The 23,333-nt window shown below is 36.7% G+C and overlaps 4 protein-coding genes across 6 annotated transcripts in view; 1 reads left to right on the plus strand and 3 right to left on the minus strand.

Annotated features, from left to right (window-relative positions):
- Positions 1-23,333, minus strand: part of LOC147872071 (eukaryotic translation initiation factor 4 gamma 3-like) — a 69,934-nt gene that overhangs the window by 37,879 nt on the left and 8,722 nt on the right. The gene's annotated exons all lie outside the window — the stretch shown is intronic.
- On the minus strand, positions 1,475-7,063 carry LOC147872074 (uncharacterized). 2 transcript variants are annotated; one of them, XM_087359323.1, is made up of 4 exons: positions 6,851-7,063; positions 6,449-6,592; positions 5,791-5,874; positions 1,475-1,570 (listed from the first exon to the last, which is right to left on the minus strand). In XM_087359323.1, exons 1-4 carry the CDS (start codon positions 7,061-7,063, stop codon positions 1,490-1,492), a joined length of 522 nt encoding a protein of 173 aa, XP_087215449.1. In that variant the 3' UTR covers positions 1,475-1,489. The 2 variants fall into 2 exon arrangements, with proteins under 2 accessions (XP_087215449.1, XP_087215448.1); XM_087359322.1 differs by lacking the exon at positions 1,475-1,570 and adding an exon at positions 5,107-5,234.
- LOC147872075 (uncharacterized) lies at positions 7,315-10,583 on the minus strand. Of its 2 annotated transcripts, none has more exons than XM_087359324.1 (4): positions 10,447-10,583; positions 9,128-9,200; positions 8,168-8,372; positions 7,315-7,455 (listed from the first exon to the last, which is right to left on the minus strand). In XM_087359324.1, the coding sequence occupies exons 1-4, from the start codon at positions 10,471-10,473 to the stop codon at positions 7,353-7,355; spliced, it is 408 nt and encodes a 135-aa protein (XP_087215450.1). In that variant the 5' UTR covers positions 10,474-10,583; the 3' UTR covers positions 7,315-7,352. The 2 variants fall into 2 exon arrangements, with proteins under 2 accessions (XP_087215450.1, XP_087215451.1); XM_087359325.1 differs by lacking the exon at positions 10,447-10,583 and adding an exon at positions 9,442-9,471.
- LOC147872076 (eukaryotic translation initiation factor 4 gamma 3-like) lies at positions 13,971-20,662 on the plus strand. Its single transcript, XM_087359301.1, has 7 exons — positions 13,971-14,265; positions 15,011-15,157; positions 15,666-15,724; positions 16,430-16,588; positions 17,190-17,327; positions 17,789-18,004; positions 18,591-20,662. Exons 1-7 carry the CDS (start codon positions 14,235-14,237, stop codon positions 18,657-18,659), a joined length of 819 nt encoding a protein of 272 aa, XP_087215427.1. The 5' UTR covers positions 13,971-14,234; the 3' UTR covers positions 18,660-20,662.

Here is a 23,333-nt window from a genome sequence, read left to right on the forward strand (position 1 = left end):
CGTTTTACCTTCAGTTAGTACTCAAGGACAAACAGATTCGGTATACTTTGATCTTACTAAAGCATTTGACTTAGTCCCTCATAGTATTCTTCTTGGGAAACTTAGAAACTTTGGACTATCACCCAGTTATGTTGATTGGTTCCATAGTTATCTTTCTGACAGGCAATCTTTTGTTCGTGTATCTGGAACTCTTACGTATCCTTATCGTGTTAAGTGTGGAGTGCCTCAGGGTTCCACCCTAGGCCCCTTACTTTTTAATATATTAAGTAATGACATCTGCGACTCCATACATAATTCACAGTGCCTTTTATTTGATGATGACTTAAAGATGTATCGGAGTATCAGCGATGTTGATGACTGCAAACTGTTGCAGGACGACATCCATTCAGTGCAAAATTGGTGTCTTGTGAATGGGATGCAACTTAATTTAAGTAAAACGACTGTTATATCATTCACCCGGAAGACAAACAGTATTTATTTTAATTACAAATTGTGTAAGAACCTGGTGGCACGCTCCCATTGTGTTAAAGATCTCGGTGTTCTACTGGACTGTAAGCTCTATTTTCACCAGCATATCAACTATATATTATCACAGAGCTTGAAAATGCTAGGTTTGATTCGGTACATTACTTCTTCCTTCTCCACTGTTGATAGCCTTTTGGTCTTGTACAGTACCTTAGTCCGTTCCAAAATTGAGTATGCTTCTGTTGTTTGGAACTCTATTACTAATACTGATTCCTTTAAATTGGAAAGGATTCAAAGGAAATTTGTAGCTCTATGTTATGCTAGATTCTTTAATGGCGTTTGTGCCTATAATTATGATGAAATATTAGTTAGATTAAATTTCTTATCTTTACATTTAAGGAGGAGGCTTTTGGATGCGTTTTTCCTAATCAATGTTTTTAAAGGCAAAATTAGTTGCTCATCTGTTTTTGATACAGTTAGTCTCTGCATACCTACTAGGTCTATCAGAGACTATTCTACCTTTACTGTACAACGTAATTTCAAGGCCAGTCCCTCTGCCAGAAGTGTTTCTGCTGCCAATGCAGTCTGTAGGACCATCGACATCTTTAACAAAGATTGCATTTTGCTTGCTGAGGTCAGTCAGCTTTTTAAACAATAATCATGGTTTTTTATTGTTTACTTAGTATGACATTTTATTGTGTATGTTGTTTGTCCAAAATTAAACTGTTTTTAGTTTAATTATTACTTTACTTGTCTATAACATTTAGTTTTTTACTTATTAGTTATTATGCAATAAATCAATATTGTACATTTATGTTTTCAGTTCATTGTTTGTTTGCTTTTGTATTGTAATGTCTGTATTGTTGTTAGTGCTTGGCTGTTATTGGCCTTTTTGGCTGTTGTCAAGCACTTTAATAAATGAATTGAAATATACAATATGTGAACTTTAACTGTTTAAATAAAACAAAGTAACTACTTAACTAAAGGAATGTATCTATTTAAGTAAACCTATTTAACCTTTTAATTACAAACTACGTAACTGAAGGGGCAGATTCATTATTTCTTCAATGAAGGACGCAAATTCAATGTCGGCCATTTCTGGATTCTGCAAAGGAAATAAACATTTGGATCAGAATAGGAACTGGAATTATGGGTAACAAGTATGGAAACACGTACAGCGAATATCTCGTGGTAGGCGATCTCTAAGGATGCAGGTTTTGAAGGAATTTGTAACGAAGCTCATGGTGAAAGACACTGAACTTATTCTAGTTACGTGGACTTCTATGTAAATTACAGGCTTCAACCTGATTCAGCATTTTTTGGGGTGACTTCTGTTTTACCCTCTGTTTCATCTACCTGTCATAACCTGACCTGGTGTTGTAACTTTTATGTCGTGTGATTTTCATCTGCACGGAATTTACAAGTCGGAGGGAGGGCTGGAAATAGGTCAAATGCAAGAATATAAAAATTACAAAGAGAACTTCAGGCTCATAGTATGCCTTCGTGGCCTATATATCATGTCTTCAGTTTATAATAAGGTAAATATAGATTTATGTAATCAATCAATTAATCATTATCCGTTAATTTCAACCGCCTGTGTAACCACTTACAGTTATGCCGACAAACACAGTTGCAATACTTATGGTTTCAACAGTCTCAGATCATATTTTTGTTCTCGTCTGAGTATCGGTTACTGAATTTAGTGACTTAAAACACAAGGATTGTGCCGTCATGCACCATTCGCTGGAATGACAGAGAAGAATGGACTGTTTATTTCTCAGTGCTCTGAGTTTTTACCCAGCAATGATATTTTGTGTGATGTCTGCTTAATTTGTTGGTTTGTCCCGTTCAGTGCTATGGCTTATTTTCAACAATATCAGTAGCTTGGACTACTGTTGGTTTCAAGGTTTTCATGAAGAATAGAATGTAAAAAATACACGGGCAGTTTTTGTGTATGCTGTTCAGGAAAGGCAGCCTTAAAGTTATGTATGTAAAATTTCTCACTTATGTAGTAGCAGTAATTTTGTAGAAAAGTTTTCTGTACTTCTCTTCTGCAGAATTTTCTGTGTCAGGATTTGCCTTCTTCATTTCCCTGGTTTTTGTTAGAAAATTGAGAAGTGTGTCATGTTCATTTTGCACGTGACTTTGAATTTCTCTTATTTTGTGAATAAAATCTATACCCAGACCTGTCTGTAATGTATGAACCAAAATGTAAGAATTTGCGAACACAGAGAGAAATGGTTTGAGCAGAAAGACCTGTTACTATCATGAATGTACCTCATGACAAAATGAAAATGAGAAGTTTCATCCAATATTAGGTGGTTCCTGAATTTGTCTTGAAATGTCAACTAGCAACACTTCATGGAGGGCTTTTAACAAATTATTTTCAATGGCCAGAGATGTGCCTTAGCAAAAGGTCATTCAGCAGAGGTTCATAATGTTCAAAATATTCTTTACAAATACTTCTGTCAAGGGGCAACTCAGATAATTCATGACCTCTAAATGGTAGTTCTTGAACTGGCAGCAGACAAGTCATGTCACCCATTTCAATATTTCTTAATTTTTATAAATTCCTTTATTATATTCTGAACTACTAAATGCAAGTTGGATCTCCAGAAGCTCATAATTTCTTTGGAGACTTAAATAAAGAATGACCTGCATGTACTGTACATGTTTGGCGTAAGATTCGTGTTTTTCTTTTCTTTTCGTGAAGCATGTAAGTCATAAGTTTGTTAAAGGCCCCCGAAATCCAAAACATTTAAACATTTTTGGAAGATCAATTATGACCAGCAAATCAGTTTCTCTCAGATTGTTGCAAGCTGTTAACCACGGGTAAAAATGATATTGCAAAACAAAAGTTCCCAGTGTACATATTGTGTTCCTTATATTCATTCGCTCTTAGGGTTTTATATAGGTTGGTAATGTCTCCCATGTTTTAATGTTTTTAGTTTCTCCATGAATTTTCTTCTTGACAATAGTTTTTCTAAAAGACATTGAATAACATTTTTATCTATTTTCCACAAACTTCAAATGGTCTTCCAGTGTTTATAAACACGTAAACTTACATCACTGCAATTGTGTTTATGATAATTCCAGTTTGTGAGTGATTTTGGTACAGTTCACCTCTTCTTCAGTTCATGTTGAGGTCAACCTTTGTTGTGTTTAAGAGAATGGTAAAGACCTTTCTTTTTCTTATATTCACAATTTTTTAATATTTTTATTTGCATTATGCAATGCCAGAGCGTGTTAATTTGATTTTGCGTATTCAAATAACTTGTGTCTTTGATGTCAGCACGGAATAATTAGTTTGTAGTACCATGATGATGCTGTAAGTGTTGTGAATTTAGATCTTGCGTTTCAAAGTGGCAAGCCAGAAAATCATTATTTTATATTACGGTCATTAAATAGGACTAATTGTTTATATTTATACACAATCAAGCTGACTCCAGAGAGATGTTGGCAGAACACTGAGCTAGGTTTTGATACTTGTATGATAAAATAAAAAGTAAAAATTGCTTGCATCATCACAACCTCAAATCCTACATAGAACGAAATATGTCTGGTAATAAGACAAATGCAGAGGAGTGCGTTGTTAAACTGTGGGCCAAATTAAGCATGTCTTACATAAGCGAAAAGTGATTAAAATTTTGAGCCTTCTGGGTTGTTTTGGATCTCCTACAAGAACATGCATTCAGAGCCCGAAGTTTCAGTCATGTAGTGTAAGTAGCAGCGATGATTTGTTACCTTGAGAATGTTGGAATAAAAAATGTTCCCCCACATCAGAATATTGTTACTAATTGTTTCAGTACACATACTCGTGTTTTGTGGTACCAAGTTAAAGTATTCTGTCTTCCTGGTCTTTTCGAAGTGTGCATTTGCCAGTAGTGAGTGACCAGCCCACTGCCTCCACACAATTTCTAATCAGTCCTTATTTTTGTCTGCTAGAGCCATCTAGTAGGAATCAGGAGATATGTGGCCAGCGAGTTTTGCTTACGAAACATCTCGTTCATGCTTTTTCGTGCCCTAAATCTAAGGCATGGGACCGCCGGCTTTAATTCCCCTCCGAAGGAAGTTGTGCTATGGATTTTTATCACCCTTTAAAAATCCACCGACCTTGGCCGGATTTGAACCCGCGTATCTTGGGTCCAGTGGTGACCACATTAACCACTAGTGCAATGAGGGCGACAAGTTCGTTGAAATATTACTTTGCCAAAATAACAACAGAGAATTTTATGAACATGTTTTTTATTTAATATCCTTAAATATATAATTCATATTTAATTAGAAACTATTTAATAATTTAAGTGTTTAACAAAATCTAAAGAATTTAACTATTTAATAACAACTGTTTTACAAAAAATTAATAATTTAACTATTTAACAAAAACTGAACAATTTAACTACTTAAAAACAACTATTTTACAAAAAATTAATAATTTAACTATTTAACAAAAACTGAACAATTTAACTATTTAAAAAGAACTATTTTACAAAAAATTAATAATTGAACTATTTAACAAAAACTGAACAATTTAACTATTTAAAAACAACTATTTTACAAAAAATTAATAATTGAACTATTTAACAAAAACGATTAAACTATTTAACTAAAACGATTTAACTATTTAACTAAAACGATTTAACAAAAAAACTTTGTAACATATTTTCTAAAAAGAATCAAAGTATTTAAATACTAAAATCTTCTGAATTCAGAATATTCAGGATATCTTCCCAAATGGGGGCATATTGCTCATTGTTCATTTCTGGGATCTGGAAAGGAAATGAACATTTGTATCAGAATAGCAACTGAAACAATGGGTAACAAGTATAGAAACACATCTCTAAGGGTGCAACTTGTGAAGGAATTTGTGACGAAGCTCACGGTGAAAGACACTGGGCTTATTCTAGTTGCGTGGACTTTTATATAAATTACAGGCTTCAACCTGATTCAGCAGTTTTTGGGGTAACTTCTGGAGGGCTATGAGCCGGGATAGCTCAGTCAGTATAGTGACTAGCTGCCGGGGTTCGATCCCCGACAGGGGCAGAGGATTTTTCCTCTAGCCTCTGCGTCCAGACTGGCTCTGGGGCCCACCAAGCCTCCTCTACAATGGGTACCGGGGTCCTTTCCCGGGGGTAAAGCCCCCCATCTAGTGCCGAGGTCAAGGAAGAGAGGAGCTATACCTCCTCTCACCCCAAGCGCCTACATGGCGCATAGCGGGACAAACTTTACTTTACTTTCTGGAGGGCTGGAAATAGGTCAAATGCTTCCACGAATCAGTGTTCGGCCCACGTAATTGTTGTAATCCAAAGGAGAGTTGACACTAACCTCATCATTAATGAACTGCTGAAGGTCGGCGTCCAGTAACCCTTCGTGAAATGGCAGTTCATATTCGCTGCTTCTATTTTGTCCCTGAAATTCAGAAAGTGGTGGATTAGTGGGCTGCAACCAATGAAACAAAGTATTGATACGACATGCAATATAATAGTACGATGGAAATTAATGTGGATATTTTGCAGATGCACGCTTTCCAAATGGGATCTGGTAAAAATGTGACAGAGGATTTTGATGTAAACCCAACAGAAATGGCTAACAGGAATAAAAGTTTAATTACAGGAGATTTCAGTGCTCAAGTAGGAAATGACGTAATATTCGTAGGTCAAGAAAAATGGTGACGTGTGCATAATTAATGTCCTTATAAATATAAACTTTTTGTAACATATATTTCCTGTCCACAGCCAGTTTATTTTTAAAGAAACAGAAAACAGATAAATTAATGTTTAAAACGTAGAGCAGAGTTTCAGGGATTTAAATAGTGGAATCTCCTAAATAAAATCCACTGCAATGCGCTCTTACAAACAGCGGCAATCGGGAGTTTACTCTGGTCATCTTTCGCCTCTGACATTCCACGCTTGTTCGTTTTCCATGTGAAAGCGACAGATGGCAGGCGAGTGAGTTCGTCCAAATAGTAATAACGACGACTTACCTCTGACGAAGCGACGCCTTGTGTGGCTGGGAATCCAAGATAGTTGTTGGGTGGGCAATATTCAGGAGACAAATTAAGCTCTTTCAGAATTTCTTGAAATGCCATGTCACTAATTGCACTTGGATTTATTGTTGCGTCAGAAATCTGGAAAGGAAGTAAACATTTGGATCAGAACTGCAATTGGAATTATGGGTAACAAGTATGGAAACACGTACAGCGAATATCTCGTGGCACGCGATCTCTTAGGATGCAGGTTGTGAAGGAATTTGTGACGAAGCTCAAGGTGAAAGACACTGGACTTATTCTAGTTGTGTGGACTTTTATATAAATTACAGGCTTCAACCTGACGGCAGATGGCAGGCGAGTGAGTTCGTCCAAATAGTAATGACGACGACGACTCACCTCTGATGATAGGACGTCTTGTGTGGCTGGGAATCCTCCCCATTGATGTTCCTGGATAGGGAGGGGAAGGGCGCTGCTGTTCTGCGCGGTGGTGGAGCGTCGCTTCCCTGACTGGCGTCTCAACTTCCTATCACGGGTCTCCTCCCGGAGGCGCTTTTGTTTGCGGACCTCATTTGGGATGTAGATGTAACCTGAAATCGGAAAGAATGACATTCAGGTCACAGCATTCCGTTAACGGTCGCTTGTGATCTCGTGATTTGACATCAGAGAAGGAAAATCAGCGACATTCATAAATCATATATTACAGAAAGACAGGAACAGAACAATGCATCTTTCTTCGAAACGTTGGCATCGAATTAGTCGCCGTGAAAGCTCCTGATAATACAAAATTAATATTTCTATTGCGATTGTTAAAACGAAGCAAAAATTAATGACACTGAAGTGGCATCAAAGGGAGGTCTTCCGGGTAAAGTACTGCCTCAGTGTCGAGGTTGAAGTCACTTTAAGACTTTGATGAGTTTTCGTGGTGGTGAGGCTGAGGATGTCGCGCGCGGTCAAAATAATCGTCCTGCACACCTTTTAGTGCCTTCCACATACATCCAAGTCTGCAAATAGAAAAGCAGAAGTTGTAAGAACACAGGCAGTTTGTAGGACGCACCGGAGGACCATCATCCAAGGGCTGCAGCTGGGTAAAGGCAAAGGCAGTGGCGTATGACGGCGTGCAAAATGTTTCACCTGTTCTCGACGATCAGAACATTTTCAGCAAAGGGAAATAAGATATCCAATTTCAAATTCACCTCATGCTTTCTCTGTCAATTTTGGATATTTGCACTTTTACAGTAAAAGAATAGTTCCGGGCGGACTTATGAATTCTACTTCTCTACTGCCCTAAATATCCTGTGTTCATTTTATAATAAGGTAAATATAAATTTATAATCCAGCAATGGAAAGCAAATTAGCCTTCAGCTTAAAGTGCTGACTTTGTGAATCGAATCTTGCAAGAGCCAATATTTTTTTAATTATTAGGTCTCATAGTTTATCAACACCGCAATTATCAGTGTCGTCACGAAATATCCCCCCCCCCCTCTTTTAGAAGTACAAATTTCTAAGTGCGCGTTCTGAACACGAGAAATTTCTCACATATAATTTTACAGGTTCGCACCGTCGCCATGTTTATCATCATTCACGTACGTTCAATGATCATACATGTCCGCTGAATTCAAATATCTTTGAAGACAATCTGTCATTCACGAATGCTCTGCACATTAAATTATTAACACGTAATTGTCCTGAAGTACATTTTGTATTACAACTTACCTCACGCTGATCTGATTGTTGCTGTCTGCAGGGTACAGGGCAGCCAGTTCTTTTCTCCATTCATTTGAGAAGATCATGAAGGCGTTAGGCGGCCTCTTTATCTTTGCGCACTTTGGTGTTTTTTGGCACCTTTTCGCCTTCCTCTTCCCTTCGATCTTCTCTGGCTGCCCTGTAACTTGCAGCTGCTGATGTTCCTGAGTTTTTCCTGAAAGAATGATGGAATCCATGTATAAAAACTATAATAATCAGAATATGGCCAACATTATATAAAGAAACATGGCTATCTCCAGTGTACTTGACGCTTTTTTTACTGAATAGTTACAGACATATGAAGCGTAAGTAATAAAATGCGCTGTTGACGTATCTGAATGTGGTTGTGTGTAAAGAAGGAGCGAGGTTTCAGTAACATCAGTATAACAGAGAATATGTGAATTGTGAATAAGAGACGCACAGTTTTGTGTTTTCATCTCAACGAGGACGTCGTTAAACAGGCTGGCTCTGATTGAGTCTTGCCGAAAGAGGGAATTGTGTCTACCCTGGGGGACCCATCAGACAGAGCTCTTCCTCGTCACTAGAGACTGAGGCCCAAGAAATAAGATGGCTTCTGACACGTGGACACAAAATTAAGTATTCTTGGTCTCAACTCTCAGAGAGCAAAGTAAAAGTACATAATTCACTAGAAAATGATTCTTTCAAGTCCAGCAAATTTAAAATGTCTGACAGTGACTATAATAAACCAAAATTGATTTCATGTGGAGAATTCTTATTACAGTCTATTTAACACTTTTTGTTTTCCCTTTGCTAACATAACTTAAAATAATGAAATAATGATATTATGGGGAGAATATCTGGACATCTAGAAAGATGCATAAGCATCATAATTGACAGAACATCATGCTGATGAGGTTTACAGACTATACTCCACAATTTACTGTATGCACAGAATTAAACGACACTTACTGTCTGCTGCCAGCCATCCAATGTTATTTTGAAGGCTCTTCAGCTCCCTCATATGCATTTCAGTAGGATTTACCTGAGGACAGACACAAAATGAGTTATTTTATAGTCCAAGAATTCTCTGCAACTTGATGAGGTTAATATTTATTATGAAATTGTTGTCCCAGTCACACACAAATCGCATGTGCCTTGGCTGTTTGTGCTGCACTGCAATTGATTTTCGTTTCTGCCAGAAAATATTAAGAAGACCTCACTTATAGAAAGAGAAATTAAGGCTGTGTCAGATAACGAGGCCTTCCTTGTAATGAATGATTTACCTTTAAAATTAGCATGTTAGGAAACGTTTCAAAGCTTTAATTGCAATATACAAGTCAGTTTATGATTAATCTGTAATACAAAACAACGATCCTGAGAAATTAAGCTGTTCACTCAACAATAACTTTCCTCTAGACGAAAAAATTAAGACTGAAAACAACCTTTAACAATGTCTGAATGCGACAAGTGACCCAGTCATAGGTCCCTATCAGCTGTTTATCTTAGCCGGAATTCAAGTAACTTTGTTGATGATGGCGGACGTGTGTTGCTGCTAGCATTTGAATTCTTAAGAATGACATACAATCCCTCAAGATAACGAAATAATAATATTTGTTTAAATCTTGTCAGTCACAATCACAACAAAATTCCTATTAAATATTAAAATATTACTATAATTAGCATGTAAATATTTAAAATATATTAAATGATGTTCTCATCGAAATGTTCGATTTACATTAGATCATCACTTTTTACACGACATGCTTTGAAACAAAATTAAATTATCAAATATATTATTTTATTTTCTATTTCTAATTTTATTAATATTCATTTAGTCTTTATATTATTTACTTTACAGGATGATAACAAAACGTTCACCCACACAAAATCATGTTAAGCACGACATACATATACAGAACAACTTCGAATACGATATTAAAAAATACAATAAAATCTGGAAGAAAACTTCATTTGAAATCTGATAAACATCTGACTAAAAGTTGCATTTAAGAAATTATATTTAAGTTTATATAATTTTATACACCTGAAGATGGTTCTTTTAGAACTGAAACATGTCGTGTAAAAAGTGATGTTCTAATGTAAATGGAACATTTCGATAGAGAACATCATTTAATATATTTGAAATATTTAAATGCTAATTATAATAATATTTAATAGGAATTTTATTGTGATTGTGACTGACAAGATTTAAACATATATATATTTATCACAATATGACGCAACTTTATCATCTCAGAAATAATAATATTAATAATAAGTAGGCTCACCCATTGTGAAGAGCTGGAGACCTCCATGTCGCAGGCAGCAAGATTTGAATAAGAAATTAAACACGTTGCAGGAAATATTTTCACTATATATAGAATTATCTTGTTCTAGAAGCTGCTCACACCACCATTCGTTTCACACTGAGGAAAGCCAACCAACTACTGAGTAGAGCGGGCCGTGCGTAACTGCTATTTATACCATAAAAGTGTGACGTCACGTATGGCGCAACAGTCAGTAGAGGGAGTGCAATACGTTTCATTCAGGCGTGCATAAGAAATGAGAAATGAACCTTATGGCATGCCAGCCGAGATTGTTGCGCGTGTTCGTATTTTATAAGAACACCTGCGTTTCATATTTACACATTCTTTGTAGTTCAAGAAATACAAATTGAATTACTCAAAGTTATAATTTTTTGACATTCCATCATAAATGTAAGAAGTCAATTATTAATATTAAATATTTTCTGTGTGAAAGGAAATTAATTTAAAAGTAATGAAAGGAGGCTTGAAGTAAATTTTGCGGTTTAATTTGCACTTGTTTAAAAACAACGTCGTGTTTTTTATACTTTTTTAATTTTAAGACGATTATTGAGGGCCCCGGCCGCTGTTGAACCCATCGCCCCTGCGACAGGGAAAATGTTTCCTTCCTTCGAATCCCGACTATTCATTTTGACCAATAAGAGAACGCAGGAAGGTAAGAACTCTGGAAGAAGTGTCCTGAGTTCGATTTCCTTCAAGGGCGGTTCCTTTGGCTCCGAAACTAAGCGAGACAGAAGAAGAGTTTTTTGCTTCGAAGAGGAGATTTCGGAAACGAAGGCCTCGACACTGAGTTCGAGACCCGACAAAGATGATTTCTGTTGACGGGAAAGCACCCACGAGAAGAAATCGACGCCAAGGCAAATTTCTTTAGTTCCGGAGAGGAAATTACCGGGTCTAAGGTCACGGACACGAATACAGTCCTCGGTTCGAGTCCCTGTTAGGATGTTTGTTTCTGAGGTAATTTTACGGGCGTATTAAACGACGACGTTGACTAACACGGATGCCACCAGATGTCTCAAAAGTAAAGTGCTGTACAATTTGCAATGTTACAAAAATAACGGAAAAGTTTTTGTGGTAATATAATTTACCGCATTCGACCGGCGGATGAATAAAGCATGTAGTTTGGTGGATAAGAATAAAAGGTGTATGAAAATGCGCCCCACTGACAAGTTCTTGTTCATATTAGCCAACATAGACATATGCTTATTTTGCATGCATCGCGTTAAAGAGCAAATGAGCATAAGAACAAGTCATTTGTCTTTTATCTTTGATTGCGCTTAGTCCAGCTTAGGTCGTTGCAAATATTCCGTCCCAGTCAGAGGCCGTGGGGGTAAAAACTTCGAAGTCCTCCCTCTGTAGGCCTTATCTCCGCCTGGACCAGCTTAATTTCTCGATTTCGCACGCACAGTTCACGCTGAGGCGAAAAATCCAATTGTCGGCAGTTGGTAGTCAGTCCAGTGCTTTAAAAACATTCGTGTGCACAAGAACTTGTCAGTGGGGCGCATTTTCATACACCTTTTATTCTTAATCTTCATCCTAACAGGGACTCGAACCGAGGACTGTATTCGTGTCCGTGACCTTAGACCCAGTAATTTCCTCTCCGAAACGAAAGAATTTTGCCTTGGCGTCGATTTCTTCTCGTGGGTGCTTTCCCGTCAACAGAAATCATCTTTGTCGGGTCTCGAACTCAGTGTCGAGGCCTTCGTTTCCGAAATCTCCTCTTCGAAGCAAAAAACTCTTCTTCTGTCTCGCTTAGTTTCGGAGCCAAAGGAACCGCCCTTGAAGGAAATCGAACTCAGGACACTTCTTCCAGAGTTCTTACCTTCCTGCGTTCTCTTATTGGTCAAAATGAATAGTCGGGATTCGAAGGAAGGAAACATTTTCCCTGTCGCAGGGGCGATGGGTTCAACAGCGGCCGGGGCCCTCAATAATCGTCTTAAAATTAAAAAAGTATAAAAAACACGACGTTGTTTTTAAACAAGTGCAAATTAAACCGCAAAATTTACTTCAAGCCTCCTTTCATTACTTTTAAATTAATTTCCTTTCACACAGAAAATATTTAATATTAATAATTGACTTCTTACATTTATGATGGAATGTCAAAAAATTATAACTTTGAGTAATTCAATTTGTATTTCTTGAACTACAAAGAATGTGTAAATATGAAACGCAGGTGTTCTTATAAAATACGAACACGCGCAACAATCTCGGCTGGCATGCCATAAGGTTCATTTCTCATTTCTTATGCACGCCTGAATGAAACGTATTGCACTCCCTCTACTGACTGTTGCGCCATACGTGACGTCACACTTTTATGGTATAAATAGCAGTCCACACCCCCCCCCCCCCACTACCCTACTCAGTAGTTGGTTGGCTTTCCTCAGTGTGAAACGAATGGTGGTGTGAGCAGTTTAGAACAAGATAATTCTATATATAGTGAAAATATTTCCTGCAACGTGTTTAATTTCTTATTCAAATCTTGCTGCCTGCGACATGGAGGTCTCCAGCTCTTCACAATGGGTGAGCCTACTTATTAATAATATTATTATTTCTGAGATGATAAAGTTGCGTCATATTGTGATAAATATATATATGTTTAAATCTTGTCAGTCACAATCACAATAAAATTCCTATTAAATATTATTATAATTAGCATTTAAATATTTAAAATATATTAAATGATGTTCTCTATCGAAATGTTCCATTTACATTAGAACATCACTTTTTACACGACATGTTTCAGTTCTAAAAGAACCATCTTCAGGTGTATAAAATTATATAAACTTAAATATAATTTCTTAAATGCAACTTTTAGTCAGAAGTTTATCAGATTTCAAATGAAGTTTTCTTCCAGATTTTATTGTATTTTTTAATATCGTATTCGAAGTTGTTCTTTATATGTATGTCGTGCTTGACATGGTTTTGTGTGGGTGAACGTTTTGTTATCATCCTGTAAAGTAAATAATAATTTAATTTTGTTTCAAAACATGTCGTGTAAAAAGTGATGATCTAATGTAAATCGAACATTTCGATGAGAACATCATTTAATATATTTTAAATATTTAAATGCTAATTATAGTAATATTTTAATATTTAATAGGAATTTTATTGTGATTGTGACTGACAAGATTTAAACAAATATTATTATTTCGTTATCTTGAGGGATTGTATGTCATTCTTAAGAATTCAAATGCTAGCAGCAACACACGTCCGCCATCATCAACAAAGTTACTTGAATTCCGGCTAAGCTAAACAGCTGATAGGGACCTATGACTGGGTCACTTGTCGCATTCAGACATTGTTAAAGGTTGTTTTCAGTCTTAATTTTTTCGTCTAGAGGAAATTTATTGTTGAGTGAACAGCTTAATTTCTCAGGCTCGTTGTTTTGTATTACAGATTAATCATAAACTGACTTGTATATTGCAATTAAAGCTTTGAAACGTTTCCTAACATGCTAATTTTAAAGGTAAATCATTGATTTAAAGGAAGCCCTCGTTATCTGACACAGCCTTAATTTCTCTTTCTATAAGTGAGGTCTTCTTAATATTTTCTGGCAGAAACGAAAATCGATAGCAGTGCAGCACAAACAGCCAAGGCACATGCGATTTGTGTGTGACTGGGACAACAATTTCATAATAAATATTAACCTCATGAAGTTGCAGAGAATTCTTGGACTATAAAATGACTCATTTTTTGTCTGTCCTCAGGTAAACCCTGCTGAAACTGAAGACACGAGGATCACTTGCTTCTTGATGAACAGGATTAGGATGCTGGCAGCAGAGAGTAAGTGTGGTTTAATTCCGTGCATGCAGTAAGTTGTGGAGTAAAGTCCGTAAACCTCGTCAGTGTGATGTTTATGTACGTCTTTCTAGATGTGCAGATATGCCCCCCAGACTTCCAGCAACTCTTCATTATTTTAAGTGATTTTGTCAGAAGGAAAACCAAGAAATGTTAAATGCATTGCAATTTTGCTTTTTTAATAGTCATTCTCAGACATTTTAAATTTGCTGGACTTCAAAGAATCATTTTCTAGTGAATTATGTACGTTTACTTTGCTCTCTGAGAGTTGAGACCAAGATTAATTTTGTGTCCACGTGTACCTTGCGCCTCAGTCACAAGTGACGAGGATGAGGTCTGTCTGATGGTCCCCCAGGGTAGACACCCATCCCTCTTTCGGGAAGACTCGATGAGAGCCAGGCTGTTTAACGACGTCTTCGTTAAGAAGAATGTTTTCCGGTGACCAGCATGCAAATCCCAGTTTTAAACACTGCAAATAGCAATCAGTAATGCATTGCGTAAGAGACACTGGTTTTTCCAACTGGAAGTGACTCTTAAACTGAATTTGGAATTTGATCACGGGCAAGAAAAATGCAATTTCAAAATTACAAACTCTTATTACAGTTCATTTTTTTTAACTAAACTAACTCTTTTCTTTACGTAGTAATACTTAACTCCTGAAGCTGTTTCTTGAAATAACGTCACATGAGGAATTTAACAGACCATTTGATGCAGTCGTGAATTGTTACAGACACGGAACTCAAAAACCAAATCTTGTTTGAGCGCCGGCAAGGGGAGAAACACAAAGTCAGTCTCCGAGCCGTCAGAGAGGAGAAGGAGAAACTGAGGAAGGAAAGAAATCTGCAGGCTGAGCAGATCAAGGAGCTGCAAGCAGAAAGTATGTTTGCTCTCATTCTATTTAAGTACTAAGTCAAAGATTACAGGCTGCAAATTGCCTCAGTATGAAATTCTGTTCATTACCATGTTCCTGCATGTCTCATGAGATATCGAGATATTCTCCTAGGCATTATGTTCTAGTTACCTTCGCCCTGAGTTGCAGACTAATTTATGTACCCAAAGAAGAAGAGAGTTTGCTCTCATATTTTGACCTCGAGCCTTAGGAGGTGAAAGGCATTAAAGTTTGAAATTATCCATTTCGGTTGCAATCTCTGACCTGAAGAAGGCAACTCCATTGTTAGTCGAAATGTGGGATAATTTTCAACATTATCAGCTGCCACTCTTTACACCTAAGGCTGCATGAGACATGGGTTTCTGGTCTTCGGAAAACCCTCTCGTCTTTTTCCATCTTTACATTCGTAACAGTTTCGAAAGACAAACTTTCTTGTTTGTTAACATATAGTCAAAAGAGGAATTTTACTATCTAAAATAATTATCGATTGTTACAGACTTTGCTGCAACACAGCTAATTGAGAAGCTGAAGGAAATGAAGGATGACAAAAATCAGGTACGTTTAAACTTTCTGTTGCATTGTGGGGCATGGCTCTGAGTTATTCTGTGCATTAATGAACGATTCCTTGAAATCGTAAATACTAAACAGTAACTGAAAATTGTCAGATATTGGAAAAATGAAGAGGTAAGTGCTTTCTAAGGCGTGTAAATAAAAGTGAGAAGTCAAATCCATTTCGGACTGAATCATTTGTTGAAGAGGAGGAGAAGGATTTCATCTGTAGCTGTCAGAGTGTAGTTTGTAGGACGAAGTATAGCTTAAGGCAGTTACTCGGTGACTCGCGATGTCGATGGGGTCGGACACGAGTATTCCCTGTCAAAAGAGAGGGTACCCAAGGCTTTTACGGATGGAATAGCATAATTTGGGTGTATCATCTTTCACTGATGATGCAGTTGTGAACATATAAACTGTGATAGAAAATAATAAAGTGAACAGTTCTACGTCAACTGCAGCAGAAGAAATGTTGTATTTTTTGTGAGAGGTGATGAACACAACACCTGGAGCCTAATTTCAGTCATGTACTGTTTAGGGCTTTATACATACAGGTCTCTTACTATCTGAGCTGTAGGAAGCATCGAGTAATGTATTAAATGCATGATTAAAGCCAGAAAATGGAAAAATTGTACGTAATACTGTGATCAAAACAACATTTAAGAGTGAACACTTTTGATTAATGTTGTGTTGCTTTGGTGTCATTCACAGCAGCCTGCAGCAAGGCCAGCCACTGAAACTACAAACACCATGAGCACCAGGCCGGTCATTGAAATAAAACTCAATGAGGTGAAACTGGCGAGATGTGAAAACGCCTGGCGACCTGGGCGAAGGAAGCCGGCGACCAACGAGCAGGCTGCCCAGACTCAGGTATGTTCCTGGCATTCATTTAAGGACAGGATCCTGGAAACAGTCAATAATGCTGTATCTGCCCCAATGCAAGATGGCTGAAAGGAACAGTCCTGCGCTAAGAAACACGTTCACTCTAACTAACTAGGTGGCTTATTGAAACTGAAGGTTCATCACCAAATTAAGGAACAGGCAAAATTGTAGGTCTATATTTTAATCTTGATGCTCTTAAAGATCAGACATTTCGATCTGAGAAGCTGCAAGCATTTCCGGAATTCGTCTCCTCCTAATTTCCTCATCACTTCTTATTGGAACTTTGCCACACTAAAAAATAAACTTTCTTTTTGCTTACTCTTTGATTTTAGAAGCAATGTTTACCTTTCCAAGTGTTTAATTGCATATAATGAGTATGCATTGTAATTATATTTCTCAATAGACATTGGCTTCTCATAACAACAGACTTCTTCTTCGGTGTAGACAAAACGCGGCTGGACGGCGCATGCAGAGCAAGTGGCTCTAGGTTTTAATCATCTCTAAGAAGGCTTTAAGGAAGTAAAACATGTTTCGCTTTATTTCTGTGTTTGCGTTCTGTCAGATGATGAGAGGGAACTTGATGTTGCAGGAGCTGTTAAAGAAGGCTCGCAGTTTGCTCAACAAACTCACGCCTGACAAGTTCGACAGACTAGTTTCCCAAGTCCAGGATCTGCCAATTGACAGCAGCGATCGCCTGAAGGGCGTCATCGACCTCATATTTGAAAAGGTGAGGCACCGGTCTTTAGCAGCTGATACATTCAGACAGAGACGTCATATTGATAGAAATTCCCTTCTTTTGTAACTTTGCAGCTCAATTTCTTAAATATTGAAGTTATCCTCAGTGTAGTATTGGAGACGCTAGGGGCAAGTGAAAATTATAATTGTTACTGTTCACTATGATAATAATCTTAAAAAGCAGTAAGCTGATTGTTCTCTCTTTAAATTCACCTCCAAGCTTAGAATTTATCTGCTCTCATCTAAAAATGTTTATCTTATGCAAGAAAATTAAGGCTGTCATGAGATTTTGAGTTTCTCAGGTTTAAGGGATAAAGATTTACTTTTGTTGAAGCTTCATTTAGGTGGCCATCATTTCATAAATTTAGTTTATGTAACGTATGCTCAACAGAGTTGTTTTTCATAAATATAACATGAGAGCAAAGTGATAATGTTGTGTGTTTTTATGTGCAGGCTGTTGATGAACCAAAGTTCACAGAGATTTATGCACGAATGTGCAAGGTTCTCTCCAGCATGAAAGTTCCGGCAGAGCGTGGGAACAATGGCGAACCAGAGGTCACCTTCAGGAAGTTGCTGCTAGGTCGATGCCGGGCAGAATTTGAAAAGAATCCTGAAGCAGAAATAAATCTAGAAGCCACACAGAAAGAGATTGAGGAAACAGCAGACCCAGTAAGTGCTTCTCTAATGTCTTTGTCTACGGTCATATGTTACTACGCTTCTGTCCACTGATTGGGAATAGCTCCGTCTGCTTGATCGAATGGAATAGTTGTCTCCTCCCTTTTTGCTTGAAGATGAATATCTATCATTTGAAAAATTATTATTCAATATGTTGTTCAGGTTTTAAGACTTCTTGAAAGACAAGAAAGAGACATAATTGATAAAGACTGAATGTAGAATGCACATAAACTTAATTTAAATTATTATGATATAAATGGTACCTCAAGATGAAAAAACATTTTCCTAACTTTTTAGGTTAGTTTAACTTCCTATAATGAGCACTTAATGTACTCATTTTTTTCAAAATGTTGTAAACTCTCATAATAATGGACTCCGGCTGCACTCGACATTTCTCTTTAGGTCCTGACGTTCTTTTGGAGGCATAAAGGCAGGGGGCTTCTTGACCGGCTGAGTATCGTGGACACAAACTTTAAAATGCAAACTTACATATGTTGAAAGCTGTGCATTAAAGAAGGGCTCTTACAAGTTACCATCAAAAAAGGCGATTTCTAATCTTTTCTACTTATTTTTTCTGCAGGCAAAGAAAACCGAACTACAGCAGGAACTGCGAAGGATACAAATGAAATCAATAGGAAACATCAGGTAACTTACATTTTTCTTTGTGATTTTGAAGCTCTACATTTGATTCATCAGTGACTCTGAAAGTAGTGAACTTAAGAGTTGTGAATTAGGACAAGACACTGAGAGGAAATTTGAAATGTTAATGGGTTCTTGCCCTCCAGTATGCAAGTGTTCCACAAAATCCAGGACCAATTTCTAAATGTGCTTCATAATGCTGCTGCTTACATGATCACACACTATCATAAAGTCTCCACTTCCTCGATATTTCTTCTTCTTCTTCTTGGTATTTGCATCGTGAAATGGCACTGATGGCTTTCCTCCTTACAGAATCAAATGCAAATTACATAAAAATAATTATTTAATTTGAAATTTTCAATATTCTGTCTCAGCTGTTTTATATTTATAAACAGATACAGATTTTTACAGGACCACGTACAGAAATATTATATTTCACCTCAAAAATATATATCACACACAAGACACTGATTAAATTCCATCTATTTAAACAAAAGTTCTCATTATTTTAAGGCACAAATCTTTCTGTACCTTGTAGAGGCAAAGAACCTCGTTTCTCTTCTGTTCTTTGGACTTTTACTATTGTCTTAACTCAACCCAAGTGATATATTCTTCACTATGTTACAGGTTTATTGGCGAGCTGCATAAAGCAGATATGCTCGCCACAAGCACCATGCAGCATTGCATTAAACGTCTCCTTACCAAAGAAGACGAACATTCCTTGGAGTGCCTCTGCACTCTTCTGATGACGGTCGGCAAGGATTTGGAGAGCAAGAGCCAAGTATGTTTGTTTTCATTTTTTAATACTTTTAGTTTTAATTTGCAGTTCTCCTACCGTGTAATTTATTGCCTTCCTTTGGGCTCTATGATGACCACAGGTTTATACGGAAGGTACAATGCAAAAAGCAGTAAGTGTGTCCCTTTGATCTCACTGACTTTCTGGCTTCCATTTTGTAACATGTTATACATTCTTTGCACAAAATCATAGCGAGAAGGCATTATGGGCTGGTCGCACCTTCTCGTCCATCTGTCTTTCCAGTCCATTCAATTCGAGAACCAATGGACAGACTAGGATGAAATTTGATATGGAGTTTGTGGTATTCTGCACGACCTCGCATAATCCTATTTTGAATATCCTCCTAGGTAGAAAGTCAGGTGCTGCAATCTGGTGGCCAAATTGGGAACTGTCACAGAAGGTGGATTCGATGCTTGAAAGTGCACATTGTAAAGAACGCGTGAGGATGTTGCATCTATTCTGATATGAAATACCTTTCTGAGCTCGCTGACAATATTCTGAATAGTGTTTCTGTGTGATAAATGATCACCGTGACATGTTCTTCTGAATTTCTTCATACTCTTCTACACTCTAACATGTTTCATATAAAGACGCCTCATGCCGTGACTTCAACTTGTCCCCGTCTAGTGCGACGGGAATCTTGCTCAGTATTTTGTTACACTTTTACGTTTCCTCTCATCACCTCTGCTGAATCATGTCAGAATTCACTCAGTCCTGACAGGACAAAGCAGGAATCTGATCGAAGGGTCATGTCTAGGCTCAGCCACCAAAAATCTCGGTTTATGCCTTTGTTTAGATGAGACACATACTTACGTTTTGTTCGAGACAGCAACCTTCAGCTCTCAATTTAAATTTACACGCGCCTTCCCACACAGCAAGTTCTATGTGAACTACATGAGTAGTGGCAGAATTTTCTAGTTTTATGTGTAGGCTTATAAGCGTAAGAAGTTAATTATGCCCATGAAATGTGACTTTAAATTTTTGTTTTCTTGCAGGATCTGTCTGAGTTCCTTCATACAATGAAGGAACTAACAAATAAGAAGGCGATGCTCTCTAGCAGAATAAAGTTTAAGATCGACTACGTCATCGACCTGAAGCAAAGCAACTGGGCTCCAAGGAATGGACGTTAGATGAGATTTTTTAAATAAATAAATTATTTAGTTTTTTTGTTAAATACTTCAGTATTTAAATAGTGAAATAGTTTAGTTCTTTGTTAAATATCTGAATTGTTCACATTTGTTAAATAAATAAATTATTTAGTTTTTTTTTAAATACTTCAGTATTTAAATAGTAAAATAGTTTAGTTCTTTGTTAAATATCTTAATTGTTCACATTTGTTAAATAAATAAATTATTTAGTTTTTTGTTAAATACTTCGGTATTTAAATAGTGAAATAGTTTAGTTCTTTGTAAAATAGTTCAATTGTTTAAATCTTGAAATTGTTTATTTTTTGTTAAATAGTTTAGTATTTAAATAGTTACACTGTTCAGTTTTTTGTTAAATATCTGAATTATTCACATTTGTTAAATAAATAAATTATTTAGTTTTTTTGTTAAATACTTCAGTATTTAAATAGTGAAATAGTTTAGTTCTTTGTAAAATAGTTCAATTGTTTATTTTTTGTTAAATAGTTTAGTATTTAAATAGTTAGACTGTTCATTTTTTTTTGTTAAATATCTGAATTGTTCACATTTGTTAAATAAATAAATTATTTAGTTTTTTTGTTAAATACTTCAGTATTTAAATAGTGAAATAGTTTAGTTCTTTGTAAAATAGTTCAATTGTTTATTTTTTGTTAAATAGTTAAATTATTTAATGTTTTCTGAATTGTTTCTAATTAATATATTTAAGAATATTAAATAAAAAACATGTTCATAAACTTTCCTGTTATTATTTTAGCAAAGTAATATTTCAACGAACTTGTCGCCCTCATTGCACTAGTGGTTAATGTCGTCGCCACTGGACCCAAGGTACGCGAGTTCAAACACTGCTGAGGTTGATGGAATTTTAAGGGGTGATAAAAATCCATAGAACAACTTCCTTCGGGAGGGAACTAAAACCGGCGGTCCCATGCCGTAGATTTATGGCACAAAAAACAATGAACGAGATGTTTCCTAAGCAAAACTCCCTGGCCATTTCTCACACAAGTCTCTCCTGATTCCTATTAGATGGCTATAGCAGACAAAGATAAGGATTGAGTAGAAATTGTGCAGAGGCAGTGGGCTGGTCGCTCACTACTGACAAATGCACACTTCGAAAAGACCAGGAAGACAGAATATCCTATCTGCATTACTATCGAAGAAGCAGTGCAGATATATAAAACTATACACGGACTGAAAGATGACTCTACCGAGTACGAAGCACCATTAAACAAGAAGGAATGGTCTCATCCAGCGGAAAGAATAACTCTTGATGAAGTGAAAGACTTCAATAAATACACTGTGGAAATCTATATAGATGGAAGTAAACACCAGGGAAAGGTGAGTGCTGCCGCTGTTATCTTCAAAAATGGAGAACTAATTCATAGCTTAAAAACCAAGTTACCCGATCACTGCTCAAACAATCAAGCTGAGCAGATCGGAATTCTAGAGGCCTTGGATGCAGTAACAACTTTAAGGGAAATCAGCATTGAGGAAAGAATAGTAGCGGTGTACACAGATAGTCCAGTTTCTCTCGATCTACTAAAAAACAACTTCAAACATGGCTTTGTAATATCTGAGATAAGAAATAGATTAAGGAATCTCAAAGATCAAAATTGGACTATTCATTTTGGGTGGATCAAAGCACACATCAGAATTTTCGGTAATGAAATAGCAGACAGATTAGCGAAGGCAGCAGCAGAAGATGGTGGAAATGTAGTATATGCAAAGAAGCCTAAAAGTACAATTATTAAAGAAACAAAGGAAGAAGGGATTATAAAATGGCAAAATGAGTGGAGCGCCACCAATAAAGGAGCAGCGTGCAAGAAATTCTTCCCATCAGTGCGACAAACAATGAAGCTAAATATTGAAATAATTCCTGAACTGGCAGCAATGACGACTGGACATGGCAAAAACAAATCATATCTACACAGGTTTGGAATCATTGACGATCCAACATGCTCATGCCTGAAAGCAGCACAAACAGTGGATCACCTCATCTATGACTGCGGTGAACCACAACAACCAAGGCGGAACTTAATAGATGCAATAGTCAGGAATGGTGGCACATGGCCAGTGTTGCATGAAGTAATTGTTCAGAAATGTTTAGGTCATTTTAATAAATTCATTGAATCCATTGATTATAATACAGTTTTGCACAGGAACATAGGTGCAAACGGTGGCAATGGATCATGATATTAGAGTTGTATACTCTATTGAAGTGTTTTATATTAATGCATGTAATATTGCAATCTTGTAATGGGGCATGCTGAATAAATGTAAATAAAAAAAGACAGAATACTTTAACTTGGTATCGCAAATACACGAGTGTGTGTACTGAAACATTTAGCAAAAATATTCTGGTGTGGGGGAACATTTTTTATTTCAACATTCTCAAGATAACAGATGATCGCTGCTACTTGCACTACATGACTGAAACTCTGAATACATGCTCTTGTTGGAGATCCAAAACAACCCAAAAGGCACAAAATTTTAATCACTTTTCGCTTATGTAAGACATGCTTAATTTGGCCCACAGTTTAACAACGCACTCCTCTGCATTAGTCTTATTACCAGTTATCTTTGGTTCTATGTAGGATTTGAGGTTGTGATGATGCAAGCAATCTTTACTTTTTATTTTATTATACAGGTACGAAAACCTAGCTCTGTTCTGCTAACTTCTCACTGGAGTCAGCTTGCATGTTTACAAATATAAACAATTAGTCCTAATTAATGACCGTAATAAAAT

The sequence above is a fragment of the Zootermopsis nevadensis genome, unplaced genomic scaffold, assembly GCF_977971745.1.
Source record: "Zootermopsis nevadensis isolate Lab colony 2312 unplaced genomic scaffold, Znev_1.0 Znev_ptg000031l, whole genome shotgun sequence".
NCBI classification, from domain to species: domain Eukaryota; kingdom Metazoa; phylum Arthropoda; class Insecta; order Blattodea; family Termopsidae; genus Zootermopsis; species Zootermopsis nevadensis.

Excerpts from the sequence above, each read along its gene's own strand:
- LOC147872074 (XM_087359322.1), bottom strand. The coding sequence starts at position 7,063 with ATGTCATTCTTTCCGATTTCAGGTTACATCTACATCCCAAATGAGGTC. Across the intron at positions 5,875-6,448 it reads AAGGCGTCGCTTCGTCAGAG|GGACAAAATAGAAGCAGCGA; the intron begins GTAAGTCGTCGT and ends TCTGAATTTCAG. Across the intron at positions 5,235-5,790 it reads AGCAGTTCATTAATGATGAG|ATCCCAGAAATGAACAATGA; the intron begins GTTAGTGTCAAC and ends TTTCCTTTCCAG.
- LOC147872075 (XM_087359324.1), bottom strand. The coding sequence starts at position 10,473 with ATGGAGGTCTCCAGCTCTTCACAATGG. Across the intron at positions 9,201-10,446 it reads TCTCCAGCTCTTCACAATGG|GTAAATCCTACTGAAATGCA; the intron begins GTGAGCCTACTT and ends GTCTGTCCTCAG. Across the intron at positions 7,456-8,167 it reads AACAATCAGATCAGCGTGAG|ACTTGGATGTATGTGGAAGG; the intron begins GTAAGTTGTAAT and ends TTCTATTTGCAG.
- LOC147872076 (XM_087359301.1), top strand. The coding sequence starts at position 14,235 with ATGAACAGGATTAGGATGCTGGCAGCAGAGA. Across the intron at positions 15,725-16,429 it reads TGAAGGATGACAAAAATCAG|CAGCCTGCAGCAAGGCCAGC; the intron begins GTACGTTTAAAC and ends TGTCATTCACAG. Across the intron at positions 16,589-17,189 it reads AGCAGGCTGCCCAGACTCAG|GAGCTGTTAAAGAAGGCTCG; the intron begins GTATGTTCCTGG and ends TTGATGTTGCAG.